At 37.5% G+C, this 13,998-nt stretch overlaps 1 protein-coding gene across 3 annotated transcripts in view; it reads right to left on the bottom strand.

Annotated features, from left to right (window-relative positions):
- RTN4 (reticulon 4) overlaps positions 1–13,650 on the bottom strand; it is a 71,944-nt gene extending 58,294 nt beyond the window's left edge. Inside the window, exon 1 of one of the 3 annotated variants that reach the window (XM_031467041.2) lies at positions 12,827–13,650. In XM_031467041.2, coding sequence (XP_031322901.2) covers positions 12,827–13,391 — 565 coding nt within the window. In that variant the 5' untranslated portion in view covers positions 13,392–13,650. The remainder of the gene's footprint in view (positions 1–12,826) is intronic. The other 2 variants (XM_031467044.2, XM_031467043.2) reach the window with 2 other exon arrangements.
- Positions 13,651–13,998: the final 348 nt, after the last annotated feature.

Below are 13,998 nucleotides of genomic sequence, written 5' to 3'. Positions count from 1 at the left end.
ATGAGTAGATACAAAATATTCAAATTCCCTAATTTCTTTAAAGAAATAGTAAATACATGAGTAGACAAAGTATTCTCATTTCTTAATTTCTTTCAAGAATAATTGACTTTTGAAGCTTAATTACAATATACAGTAATATACATAAAAGCAAAATGTATGACAAAAGCATAAAGTTTTGAGGAATATATAGCACAAAAAAAAAAGCAGATGGGACAAAGAGAAAACAAAGACTAAAATAAAATGACTCATATTAATAATTACACTGAATGTAGTAAAGTTCCCCAATTAAAAGGCAGAGGTTTTTAGACTGGATAAAAACTCTACTATGTGTCACTTACAGGATACACACTTCAAATATAAAAATACAGGTAGGTTAAAAGTAAAAGAATGTAAAAGGGTGTATCATTCAAGCACTTATCCTACAAAATCTAGATTGGCTATATTAATGTCAAAGTAGAGTCAAAGACAAGGAGTATTATCTTGAGATAACTAGAGATAAAGAGGGGAATTTGATAATGATAAAGAAGTAAATGGATATAATACTAAATAGATGTAACAACACTAAAGGTATATGGAAAAGGCGTAAAGGAAATAAATGAAGCAAAAACCAAAGGGAGACAAGGACAAATCTATAAATTTTATTTTAAAATTTTAACAAAACTCTCAGTTAATTGATACACTAGACACACACACATATACACTAGTAAGTAAGGATTTAGACAATTTAGACAACACTCCAGTGAACTGTCTTTTATAGAGCATTACAACCAAAAACAGAATACACATTCTTCTCAAGTAACATGGAACATTCACCAAGATAAACCATACCCTAGCCTATAAAACAAATCTCAATAAATTTAAAAGGATTACAATCATACAGTGTATATTCTTTGACCACATGAATTAACTGAAATCAGTAAAACAGAAAAATTCTGGAAAATCTCCAAAAGTTTGGAAATTAAATATACAATTCTAAGTAACTCATGGATCAAAGAATATATCACAGGGGAAATTAAAGAATATTTTAAATCAAATGATGATGGAAATTTGCAGGATACAGCTAAATCAATGCTCTGAGAGAAATTTACAGCTCTAAATGCTTTTAGGAAAAAGGGTTAAATTCAAAATTTAAAGCTTCTATCTAAGGAAACTAGAAAAAGAACAAATTAAACCCAAATAATAGACAATAAATAACAGCAGAAACAAATTATACAGGAAAAAAATCAATCAAACTATAGAGAAAAATCAATGAAACCAAAACCTGGTTCATTAAAAGTTCAACAGAATTGATAATCCCTAAAATGATCGAGAAAAAGAGAGAAAAACAAGTATTGGAAATGAAAAAGAGACTACCACTATAAATCCTAAAAGCTTAAGAGATTATTATGAACAAGTTTATGTCAACATATTAGACAACTTAAGTGAGTGGACCAATTCCTATATGTCTACTCAAAAAGACGAAATAGACAAGTTCCTTGAAAGGTATACATTTCCAAAATTGACACAAGCAGAAACAGAGTATCTGAATAGTCCTATATCACTTAAAGAAAGTAAACTTGTAATTTAAAACCTTCTCCACAAAGAAACCTCCAAGGCCTGATGGCTCCACTAGTAAATTCTATAAACATCAAAGGACGCTTACACAACTCTTTCAGTATATCAAGGGGCAAACACTTCCCAAAATGTTTTACAGACTTATGCACTAATACCATAACCAGACAAGGATGTTTTAAGAAAACAAAAATACAGAAAAGTATCTTTTACACATGCATGGAAAAATCTCTAACAAAATACTAGCAAATTGAACCCACCAATTCTTTAAAAGTATAATCATTACCAAGAGGGGCTTAATCCCAGGAATGCAAGGTTGAGTCAACATTCAAAACTGAACAATGAAATTTACCATATTAACAGCCTGAAAAAGAAGTCATATGACCATCTATCTCAATAGAGGCCAAAAGGCATATGATAAAATTCAACACTATTTCATAAAAATTTTCAGCAAACTGGGAATAGAAGAAAATTTTCTCAACCTAACAGTAAGAACATCTAGGAAATATATGCAGCTAACATCACACTTAAAAGTGAAAGACTAAACAAATTTTCCTCAAGATGTAGAATAAAGAAAGGAATCCACTTGCCTTCTCACCACATTTATGACATGAAGATGAGAAGGAAAAACTAAAACCATCTTACCTTGCCGACAACAGGACTGTGTGGTTAGAAAATCCCAATGGTAAACAAACAAACAAAAAACACCTACTAAATCCTACTAGAGCTAGTAAGTGAATTTAGGAAGGATGCAGGATAGATATGATTATACAAAAATCACTGTATTTCCATATAGTAGCAACAAACAAATGGAAAAAATTTTTTAATTTAAATATCATTTACAGTAGTAACAAAAAAATACTTGAGTAAATTTAACAACAGAGGTACAAAATCTCTACACTGAACTACATAAAATGCTGTTGAGAGAAATCAAAGATCTAAAGAATAGAGAGAAACAGTGAGATATATCATGTACATGGATTGGAAGACTTAATATTGTTCAGTGTCAGGAAAGAGTTCCCTATGAGTTTCTTCTGTTTTTGCATATCCTGTGAGTAGAAAGACTGGGCACTGACTGCCTTTGTTTCTTATTATCTTTTTGAAGATGTATACAGTGAACAGCCTTGGAAATGAAGATAGCGTCCCCCTCTTAAGCAACAGTCAGGAAAATGTAAGATTTAGTTTAAGTTCAAGGTTCCTCTCCTATAATACAACCCACAGCAAGTTCAAGTGTCACTTGGCCTATTCCACGTTGCCTGATGGGAAACGGGACTCAGGGAACCTGCACAAGAATATGTGATATTCCAGCTGTTACCATTGCTGTGGGTAATCAAGTTCTTTGACTCTGGCCCAGGAATCTGTATGTACTGCCAGTATCCATAAAACTATTCAGGCTAACTGGTTAGCTTGTTATATGGTAAAATCTCAAACCCTAAAATGTCATTTCTCCACACAGTAATCTCTAATCTCAATGCAATCCCAATCAAATCCCAGGAGGTATTTTGTAGAAATGAACAAGCCAATTCCAAAACATATAGAAATACAAAGGACCTAGAAAGGATGAAACAATTTTTAACAAGAAGATAAAACTTGGGATTAGTCACACTGATTTGAAGACTTACCATAGAGCTACAGTAATCAAAACAGTCTGGTGTTGGCATAAGGACAGACAGACAGATCAATAGAACAAAATACATGTACATAAATAGGCACACTTATGTGGTCAATTGATTTTTGACAAAGGCACCAAAGCAATTCAATAAAGACAGACAAATTATTTCAAAAAAATTCTGCTGGGAAAACTGGGTATCTATATGGAAAAATACATAAATCTAGACCCATAACTCTTCCATAGGCAAAATTAATTCAAGATAGATCACAGATTCAAAAATAAAAGCTAAAACTGAAGCTTCTAGAAGAAAGCAGACTATCTTCACAACCCTGGAGTAGGCAAAGATGTCTTGGACAGCACACAGAAAGCATTAACCATAAAAGAAAATCCTGATAAATTAAAACTTCTTCAAAACTAAAAAATTATACTCATCAAAAGAAACCACCAATAAAAATAGGCAAGCTAGATTAGAATACATTCACAATCCACACATCTGGCAAAAGACTTTTATCCAGAATACAGAAAGAACTCCTGCAAATCAGTAAGGAAGACACACAACCCAATGTTAAGAATAGGAAAATTATGGGAAAATTTCACAAAAGAAAATATGCAAATAGCCAATAGACATACAAAAATCCTCTAATTCATTAGTCATTAGGGAGATCTAAATTAAAACCACAATGAGAAAGAACTACATACACACTGAAGTGGCTCAAATTTAAAAGACTGATAACATCAAATGTTGGTGAGAATGTGAAGCCACTAGAACTCTCATGTTGCTTCTGGAAGTGGAAACACTGAACAGTATGGCAATTTTTTATAAATATATACTGATCCTATGACCCAGCAATTCTACTCTCAGTTTATTCTTACTCAATTCCACTCTCCTTACCCAAAAGAAATGAAAATATATGTCCACAAAAAGGTCTGTACAAGGATGTTCACAGCATTTTTGGTTATAGTAGCCAGAAACTATATAATCCAAATGTCTATCAACAAGTGAATGAATAATTAAATTGTAGTATTTTCTTATAAACACTATTCAGTAGTAAAAAGGAATTACTGATACCAGCAACATCACTGATAAATCTCAAAAACATATTAAATGCAAGTAACCAGACATAAAAGAGTACATACTGTGTGACTCCATTCATACAATGCTCTATAATAGGCAAAACTAATCATGGTGAAAGAAATCATAACAGTGTGGTTCCCTGGACTGAGGGGTTTGGGGGAGGAGAGAATTGACTGCTAAGGGCCAAAGGGATCTTTCTGAGATGATGGAAATATGCTGTATCTTGACAGCAGTGTCGGTTAAATGAGCGGATGCACTCTAAAACCATTAAACTGTTAAAACTGAAGATCCATGCATTTTATTATGTGTAAATTATAGCTTAAGACTTTAAAATGAAAAACGCATATGAGCATATATACATATAACTGAATCACTTTGCTGCACATCTGAAACTAACACACTATAAATCAATTATATTCAATAAAAAAAAATTTTTTACAGCATATAAGCATTCCTCAAAAAATAAATTTCAGAGAAATAGAGGCTACAAGCAAGAAAGGGAGAACCCATAGATAGAGAGACTTGTAAAACAAATCAATCTATTGTAATATTTGGAATGTGACTTTTTCTTAATTGTTGAAAAAAAAAGACCACTTATGACATTCACTACATTATAGGAAATGTAAACACTGGCTGGATTTTGATGATGATTATTAAGTATTAACTTAATTATTGCTAAGTATGTTGGGGAAATATTTGATTGTAAGTATTGTTTTATTTTACAAAGGAGTACTTAACAGTTTGCACGATACATAATGAAATATCTATGAGGGTGTGGGATCGGCAGACTTGGCCATGGGTTGATGATTGCTGGGGCTAAAGGAGGTTTTATTCAGTATTCTGTCTTCCTTAATGTTTGAAATTTTTCATAGCAAAAAGTAAAAATTTACTTTTAAATCCCTCAGAAAAAAGAGATAAGGCAACACGCACATACTAAAATTCTATTATATTGAAGGAAATTTAACTACAATTCTACCCACAACTCTTAGCAGATCACTAAAGCATACATGTTTGATTCTATCAATGCTTACCTACAGCTCCTGCAACATGTTTCATTAACAAAATTTTAGTAAGAGAGACAACAGAAAACTTGGTGGAATAAGAGTGGGTAAATGAGAACGTATGTTGGAAGGTGGTAGTTTTTCAGTCCTTTTTCAAAAGTGATGTCTTATAGCCCTAATCTTTATAACAGATTTGTGTTGTATGGTATATATGGCCTATAAAATATAATGTAATAAAATATTTAATATTCTAAATTGTGATTTTCATAATTCACCATATATAAATAAGAGCATCTAATGAAGTTTTTATTGAGTTGTTTGCATAAAAATTAATTTCTATAAAAAATTAAAATTTCAGAACTTGGCAAAATATAATTTTCTATAATTTAATAATGATGTTGATTAGCTGAGACTGAGAAGTTCTAAAGGATATTTATGAAAGGGATATATATAATAGCTTTAAGCATATTTAATAACCCCCTTTAGAACAAAGATGAAAAGAGTTATAAACAAGTAAATTCCCTTCTTTTCTGAGACCAAAGACTGCAGTAGGTTTAAAATGTTTAAATCTAGGATTTAAACCAGCTTCACCTAGAGCTGTCAGAACACTGAGATAAGTAACAATGGCACCTTTCAATCAGTCGTTTATAAGTCAGTATGTAAAGTTAGGAAGAGAAAAACTTTTTCTTCTCTTCACAAAGGCAGTTGACAGGTAGGTAAATATATGACTGTTCCTAGAGTACAACCATAAGACTCCTCTACATAAAATACTTCACGGCTAGGGACTTGTATTCTTTCCTTAATCTGCTACGTGTACCTCTCATAAGTACAATCTCTACTCATCTTTTTGTTCCCATATTCAGCCCTAAACCTGGTTAAAAAAAAGAGTATGCTAATTATTTCTTAACTAATATTGAATTGCCTAGGGACCACCATTACTACCAGACAATTGCCAAATCTGTTTCAACAAAACTTTATAAGCCTTCTTCATCTATGGTAAGAAATCTATCAACAAGAACAAGCCATTAAAGAAATAATGGGGGTTTTTTGAAACTAGAAGGCCACTAAATGAAGGATTCAGAGGCTGCTAAAATGGTAATCCAGTATTTAGCAGCTATCGCTCCTACTAAAGGAGTACAGACGTTTCTTCCTTTCTCAAAAGAAAATTTTTTTAAAAAGTCAAAAAGCAAGAAGACTTATCTTTCTTCACTTTTCTACCTATAACCAATTGAAAAGAGGGGGTCAAATATCTATTTAATCCATTATTTAAAGTATTTCATACTAAGCAGGCTATAATATTTAATACTTACTTTTTTAAATCTATACTTCACATAATTATAAGCTAAATTTTTTTTAAAATACATGTTAAAATCCATGTGCTGTAAATGTATGTGTGTGTGTATATATATACATATATCAATGCTAAAAATTTATCAATCCTCCTCTAAATTGATCTATAAATGTAATATAACCTCACTGTAATTCCAACAGAAGGCGAGACGGGATTAGATAAACAAACTTTAAAGATCAGACAGAAAATACATACTTGGGTAGCCAGGAAAAATAATTTTGGAAAAGCCTGATCAGCTAGTATTTTATTTAAAAGTTGTAACAATTAAAACAGCTTGCTACTTATGCACGAGCAGCAGACAAATGGAACAAAAAATATTCACCCACACTACAAGTGTAAGGCAAAAGTGATATTTCAAAACAATAAGGAAAAGATGGATGATTCAATGAATGGTATTGGGACAAATGGGAAAATATGTTGAAAAATAAAATTATTTCACTATTTTAATCTCTACAACAAAACAAACTGCAGAAGAATAATTAAATATTAAAATGAAATCATAAAAATCATAAAATTCTAGGAGAAAACATGAGAAAAATTTTTACAATCTTAGAGAAGGCCTTTTGAAGAATTATACAGAATTCTATGACTTTTATGATTCAAAGTCACAAAATAAAATGATAAATCTGACTAAATAAAAATCCCTGCACACAAAAAAATACCGAAAGTCAAAATACAAATAACGAAATCAGGAAAAAAGTTTTCAAAGCCTATGACAAAAGGCTAATTTCTTTGTAATAGATCAAGTGCTCCTACCTCTATAAGAACAAAAACCCAAAAGAATAAGCAAAAGTCGTGATCAGAAAAAATTTACTGGCACCTAAGCCTAGTAAAAAATTCTCTAAAATGTAAATTTAAAAAACCAATTTGCTAAACCATTCACCAGTTTACCTATACACAGCACTAGTAAAGGCATAAGGAAAAAGGTACTTTAACACACTATTGATGGGAAAATAGACTGGAACAACTCTTTGTAATACAGTTTGCCCTTATCAACATTTTAATGCACATATCCTTCAAATCAGTAATTCCATTTACGTAACTGTATGCTACAACACATACAACAGCATGTATTTCCAAACAAGTACATATGAGGATGGTCACAGCAACATTGTTTAAAACAGAAAAAGCTGAAAAACTACTTAACCATCAGTAAGAGATTGATTAAATAAAATATGGTACACCCATATACCCGGTTATGTGAATAAATAAATGCTTTAATTCCTAAGACTTGAGATTTTTATTGAGAGAAAATATTTTAACTCTGGAACTATACAGAATATGAATAAGGATTTATCTATAATATCTATTCATTCAACAAATATCTGAGTGCCTATGCCACATCTAACAGATTGTGCTCAGCAATGAAGATATGATGTTATACAGTCCTTTTCCTCAAGCAAAAAAGGTAATACAGCCCCTTTCCTCAAGAAGTACATAGTCTGGGGAACAGAAATAAGTAAACATAATACTGCCATATATATAGTATGATATATATGATGATGTAAGAATATAGTGTTATGGGAACACCTGAATAAAGCAATGTAAAAATTAATCATCATCGTTCTAAGAAAAAAATATCACTTTAAATGTGAAATTACCAATTCCTCCTTTAGAGTTGAAAAGAATGATGAGGCCATCAGTCTGAGATGACATTAGCATCAACAGAGCTGGGTCCTGCCATTTTGCATGCCTAGGTACCACATTAGCTAGCTACAAAGATCACACTCACCCATTTAAATACTGCTGAGGAATTATGGTTCTGCCCCTTACAGTTCCCATCCCTAGTGCTGTCACCCCCAGAGGGACTTTCTAGGGCCCATATTTAGAAACAGAAACAAAAAGTTTCAAACAATGTACTGTTAAGAATAGTGTATCTGCAACATTTACTTCTACTTAGAGATCCAAGGGAAAAAAATCAAGAAACATCATCTTTTTGGTTGGTACTTTTATCCTGGGCTAGCAAAATACCTGTGAAATGTGCCATTTAAATTGGGGCCTTGCATCAGCAGTGTTTCAAATAAACTGCTTTTAGGCATCTTATGAAATAAATATACATAAAATAGAGCCAATTTTTGGACAATAGAGAATACACTTTTTAGAAATGTTTTATATAATATAGCAAATTTCCAAGTTTACAGAAATACAGTGCTAAAACATCATGATTTCTAAATACTACTCCACATAACTAGGTATTAATCACGGTCTCTATATTCACCACTTTATTTTAAAAGGATTTGAGGAAGCTTGTGAGTTACTAAAAAGAACAATAAATTTAACAATGAGTCTCCTAGAAACCAATCTGATATGTAATTTACTTTATTCATAAAGAGCACGCCGCTTTTCCCAACTTCTATTCCTAGTCAGAAAAATAGAAATGGTTAACCACAGAAATTATTCAGAATCTAAATTCATCAGTTCTATTATTCCTTGTTTTCATTTTCTAGAAAACAATGGAAGGAGGAAGGGGAATGGATTAGCACATGTCATCTCTAGAGGCATCTACTTCCTGGGAGTGTCACATCACTATTTACTTGAACTTTATGTTAAGAACTGATATAAGATTCAAACCATACATTGCTCAAAATCTTTTAACATATCTAATATGTGCTCCTATGCCGATATAATCATATAATAAATGACTTTATAAAAGATTAATAATTTTTAATCCTTAAGCAGAAAGCTATACTTATGAGCAATATTCAATACAAATTTCCACCGCAACAGCAACTTTGGACAGTCTCTGAAATCGATTTAATAAGCACCAACATTCTTTTCTTTGTATTTACATCCATGGCCTCTAAGGCCTATCAATTCTTCTTTCATAAAACCTCTTCTTAATCTAACTATAGACATTCACAGCCAAAGAAATCATGCTTCCATTTTCACTGAATGAACTAGTAATGAACTAGTTCAGGCTCTATTCACCTCTCTCAGAACTACCGCAAAAGCTTTCTGAGTAGTTCCCCTGTTTTTTCTTTCAAACCTATCTTCAATATTTTCACCAATTCACTTTTCTAACACTGCTTTCATGATGCCATGCCTCAGTTCAATAATTTTTAGTGGCTTCCCAATGCCTAAAGCAGTAATTCAGGAGAAGCGTGAAAAATAATGAAATAACTTTGTATTCTGGAAACAACAACAAAAACATTTTTTGTTTCGTAAAATAAATTTCCAAAACCAAGGGCAACTGTGAATGGTAGAGAGCATGGATGAAAGCAGGATGATAAAAACCCTTAATTCGGCATTCAATACCCTTCAGAATCCTAATCTACCACATTTTCAATCTTAATTAACACTGATTTAGAACATGTCCAGAGACCAGCTCAATGTCATCGTTAATGAATGTTTGCATTTCTCTCAACTCAATTTTTATCCAGTTGCCCTTGCATAGCCTCAAAGTCTAGGTTAACCAACCACCTTTTCACCCTGAAGCCAATGTTTCTCCATGAAAAATGATCAGCAGGCAAGAGTCTTCAGCCTCACTTCAGTTACTGCATTGCAATGGGGATGCTCCAAGTACAATAGCAAACAGCAAAATTATAACTTACCAAGTGATAGAAATTAGAGTTTACTCAAAAAATGGGTAAATAATGATGTTTAATACACAAGTGTCAGAGATCTACCATACTCAGTAACATAAACCCTCCTCCAGTCAGACTGACCTGTTTCCAATCACGCTCCGCACATTTCTCATTTTGCCTTTACTCACATCAGCCCTCTCGGCTTCTCTAAATTTAATTTTTGCTCCGAAATCCCAATATTATTATTTAAGGAGTATATTTCTAAAATAAATAACATTTTAAAAAGCCAAATTTTTTTACCATGGCCTGTTAGAGACCTCAAATGATCCAAGCGTGGCCCACCTCTCCACCCTCACCTTACACCACTCCCCCCCTAGTTTTTCTCCCTAGTCTTCTTCCTAGATTCTCAAGCTCCTTCCTACCTCAGGGCTTTTGCCTCCTAGGATCTTCTTGTAAATTTTCTTTCTCTGTAGCTCAAAACTCATCACCCCTCAGAAAGGCCTTTCTCAGTGTCACTCTATCTAAAAAGGTTCCCACACAGCTCAAGCATTTCCCACACCTTCATCCTGCTTATTTTGCTCGTAATACTTAACGCTACTGAGTTCCTTATTTATGTGCTTATTATCAGTACTGCCCCCATGGGGAGCACCTGTATCCTTCTTATTGCTATATCCTCATAGGCTAGAAGAGTGCCTATCTCTTTGTAGGTAATCAATAATCAGTTGAATGAACGAACAAACTCTGTTAAGAAACCTCAACTCACTGAAATGGCTTATCTGTCCAGACCATAATCACGATGTTCCTGCACTTACTAAAGGAAATGAAGTTTCCAAATAGGCATCATCAACACAGAATTAGGGACTATGCAAGATAGAGTGCCTGAATGGCAATACTGTCTCTCGTCTTCCAAACTTAGTACTCCAAAAGTCAGAATTCCAAGAGAATGCTGTCACCTTCTAAATCTTCACTGTTTCAAGAACAGAACCCCTTTCTTTGTTCCCATGCAGGAATACAAGATGACAAATGAGTATGCTCTTGTTAATCATTAAATTTTCCATTTGCAAATTTCTTATTACTTGGTATTTTTCTACCTCACCTTAGTTTCTCTAAAATGTGTTTTTTTACTCAGAAAAAGAAAAATTAAGTTACTCCTCATATTCTTTTATCTTTAGAATAGGAATTATTTTAAGTAATGCTTTGGGGTACGTCATTATCAAAACGTTATTCAGAAACATCATTATTGGCTTATTTTCCCCATTGTGGAGTAGTGGATTGAAGAAAAAATTTTTTCTTCTGTGATCTCAGATTTTCTTTTCCTAGAAAAATAACCATTTCTAAAATCCTACAAGGCCACGACAATTTCTTAGCAGGCTATTACATTATCTGATTCTTGCTCTTTTATATATAAAGGTCGTACTGCTGGTGGGACACTTTCTATCCCAAAAGTAACAAACTACTTATTAATAATTTGCCAAGTAAGAGGAATCTTCAATCACTAACAAACTTGATTTTTTTCTCTTCCAAAGTAAACAATTTCCCAAGATGAAAAGGGTAGTAAAACAATGTTCCTAATAACATCCAATCAGGTACAGCTGAAAACAATGTTCCCAATAATATACAATCAGGTACAGCTGATACTCATGTGAATGAAAAGATGTGAAAACTACTTACAGACTGCAGATTTGTCTCTGCGGAACTAAAATATATTACTTCTAAGAAACAGTATTTCTAACCAATATATGAAAACGTCTGTCTCAAAACATTTCATTAAGTCTCATGGTAAATCTGCCACAAGTTCAACTGGTCTATTTCCCGGCAGGGAATCCACAAGTTTCCCCTTCTTTAAAAATGTCAACCATTTTGCCTTTTCTTTTTTTTCCCCTCTACGACTCAATTACGATGCATTAAGAGGCTAAACCTGTCCACCCTAACAGAGCCCCTGGTAGAACTGCGTCGCCTCGGAATACAATGCCCAGCTCTCAACTTCCCTGGCTCGGTTAAGCTGGTGAGGAGTCGCCACATCACAACCCTGGTAAGCTGGGCGGTGGCACGACTTCGCCAGAACTCGGCTTCCCAATTCTCCACGCGCCACACCAGTGGAGGCGCTCTCCCTTCACTGCAGTTGGGTCAATGTGGACGTTTTCCACTGGGCCGGCTCCCCACCAGCGCAAAGCGAGGGGGAGAGGAGGGAAGGAGATGAAGCCCATGCGGCCACCCAAGCCGAGGAAGGGGTGAGGAAGGGGGGCAGGGATGAATGCAGGCAGAACAGAAGCAAAACTGCATCTTTTCCCCAGGGGCAATCCAGCGGGCAGACAAAAGATTAGGGAGCCAAAGCCTTTCCATCCTTTCCCCGGAACCGAGCCAGCCCGATGAATCCACACTCCTAGCTCCTCCATACACACCCAGCTCCTGCAAGGGGTGGGTGCCTAACTTCTGGGACGCAATGGAACGGGGACAAGAGGAAAGGACCTGGGAGCCTCGGGGTGCACGTGTTCCCCAATACCCAGACAGACAATAAAGAGCAAGCCCAGGCTTCCTCTGCCGCCCCACCCAGCTCCCCGCGGCTCCCACCAGGGGGGAGCCTCTGCCCCGAGGTCCAGAGACAAAGCCCCCTCCGGGCGGAGAGGGACGCAGGGCCCGAGGCTTTGGGGGCTGCACACAAAAGAGGGAGGGGCGCGAGGGGCGGCGCGAGGAGGAGGGTGCGGCACTCACCCACTGAGCCTGAGGAGCCCCTGCGCTTGGGCGCGGCTGGCGTAGAGGGGGGCGCGGCGGGGCCCGGAGCGGGCGGGGTCCACGCGGGCTCAGCCTGAGGGCTCACGCCCGCCGGGGGAGGCGGGGGAGGCCGGGCCGGAGGCTCATCGTCCTCGGGGAGCTTGGAGGGCGCGGCTGCGGCAGCGGAGGGTGGGGAGGGCGCGGGCACGGCCGACGACGCGGTGCTCGGGTCCCAAGACGGCTGCCGTTCCGGGGCGGCGAGGGGCGCGGCCGGCAGGGGCCCCCGGGGGGCCGGGGGCACGAAGTCATTGCCAAAGTCCAGCAGGGGAGCGCCGGCGGGGGCGGCGGCAGGGGGCACCGGGGCCGCCGAAAGCCCGGCGGCGGGCTTCCTTTCCAGCACCTCCAGCTCCTCCAAGTCTTCGTCCTCGTCCTCGTCTTCCTCCTCCTCCTCCTCTTCCTCTTCGTCCTCGGGCTCCCTCACGAACTGGTACTTGAACGCAGGCTGAGGCCGGGGCGGGCTGTCCGAGGACGAGGAGACCAGAGGCGACTGGTTCATGTCTTCCATGGCGGGCGGGTCGGTGATGCTGCTGCAGCTGCTGCCTCCGCGGAAGACTTCTCCTCAGAGCCGCTGGCGGTTGTGGGGGCTGGGGAGGATTGAGAGGGGCAGGCCCCAATGAGCCGAGGGACCTGCAGTGGCGACGGCTCTCGGAACAATGAGACTGCTCCTCCTGCCTCCGCGCCCGTGATGCGCCACCCGCCCCGTCCCCACTTGCCGCCGCCACCGCCCAGACGAGCGAAGAAGAGAGGCCAGCCGACTCCCCGCCCAGTTTGGCGTGACTCGCCCTCCCCACTCGGGAGAAGCACGGACTGGCGCGGGAGGGGGCGAACCAATCGGCTAAGGGATTTAGATGATGGGCAGCCAGACTGCCCAAAGGAAAGGAAAAACGACTAAAGTGGGTGGGTCTTACTACACTTCCTCTCTCTTAGCGGCTGGGGTGGGCTCGATGGGCGGGGCTTGGAACTGGGAGCCCCACCCTGCGCCTTGAGTGGTTGCAGGTGGGACTGGGGTCTTGGCCTTGCACACAGCTGGAGGTCAGTCTGTGTAGTTAACTGTACTGGGAAAGCGAATCGGCAGCCTGCCTGCCTTGCGAAGTCAGAGAGGCTCCTGGCGG

The sequence above is a fragment of the Camelus dromedarius genome, chromosome 15 (assembly GCF_036321535.1).
Source record: "Camelus dromedarius isolate mCamDro1 chromosome 15, mCamDro1.pat, whole genome shotgun sequence".
Classification (NCBI taxonomy): Eukaryota; Metazoa; Chordata; class Mammalia; order Artiodactyla; family Camelidae; genus Camelus; species Camelus dromedarius.
This window is presented reverse-complemented; position numbering and strand designations above follow the sequence as displayed.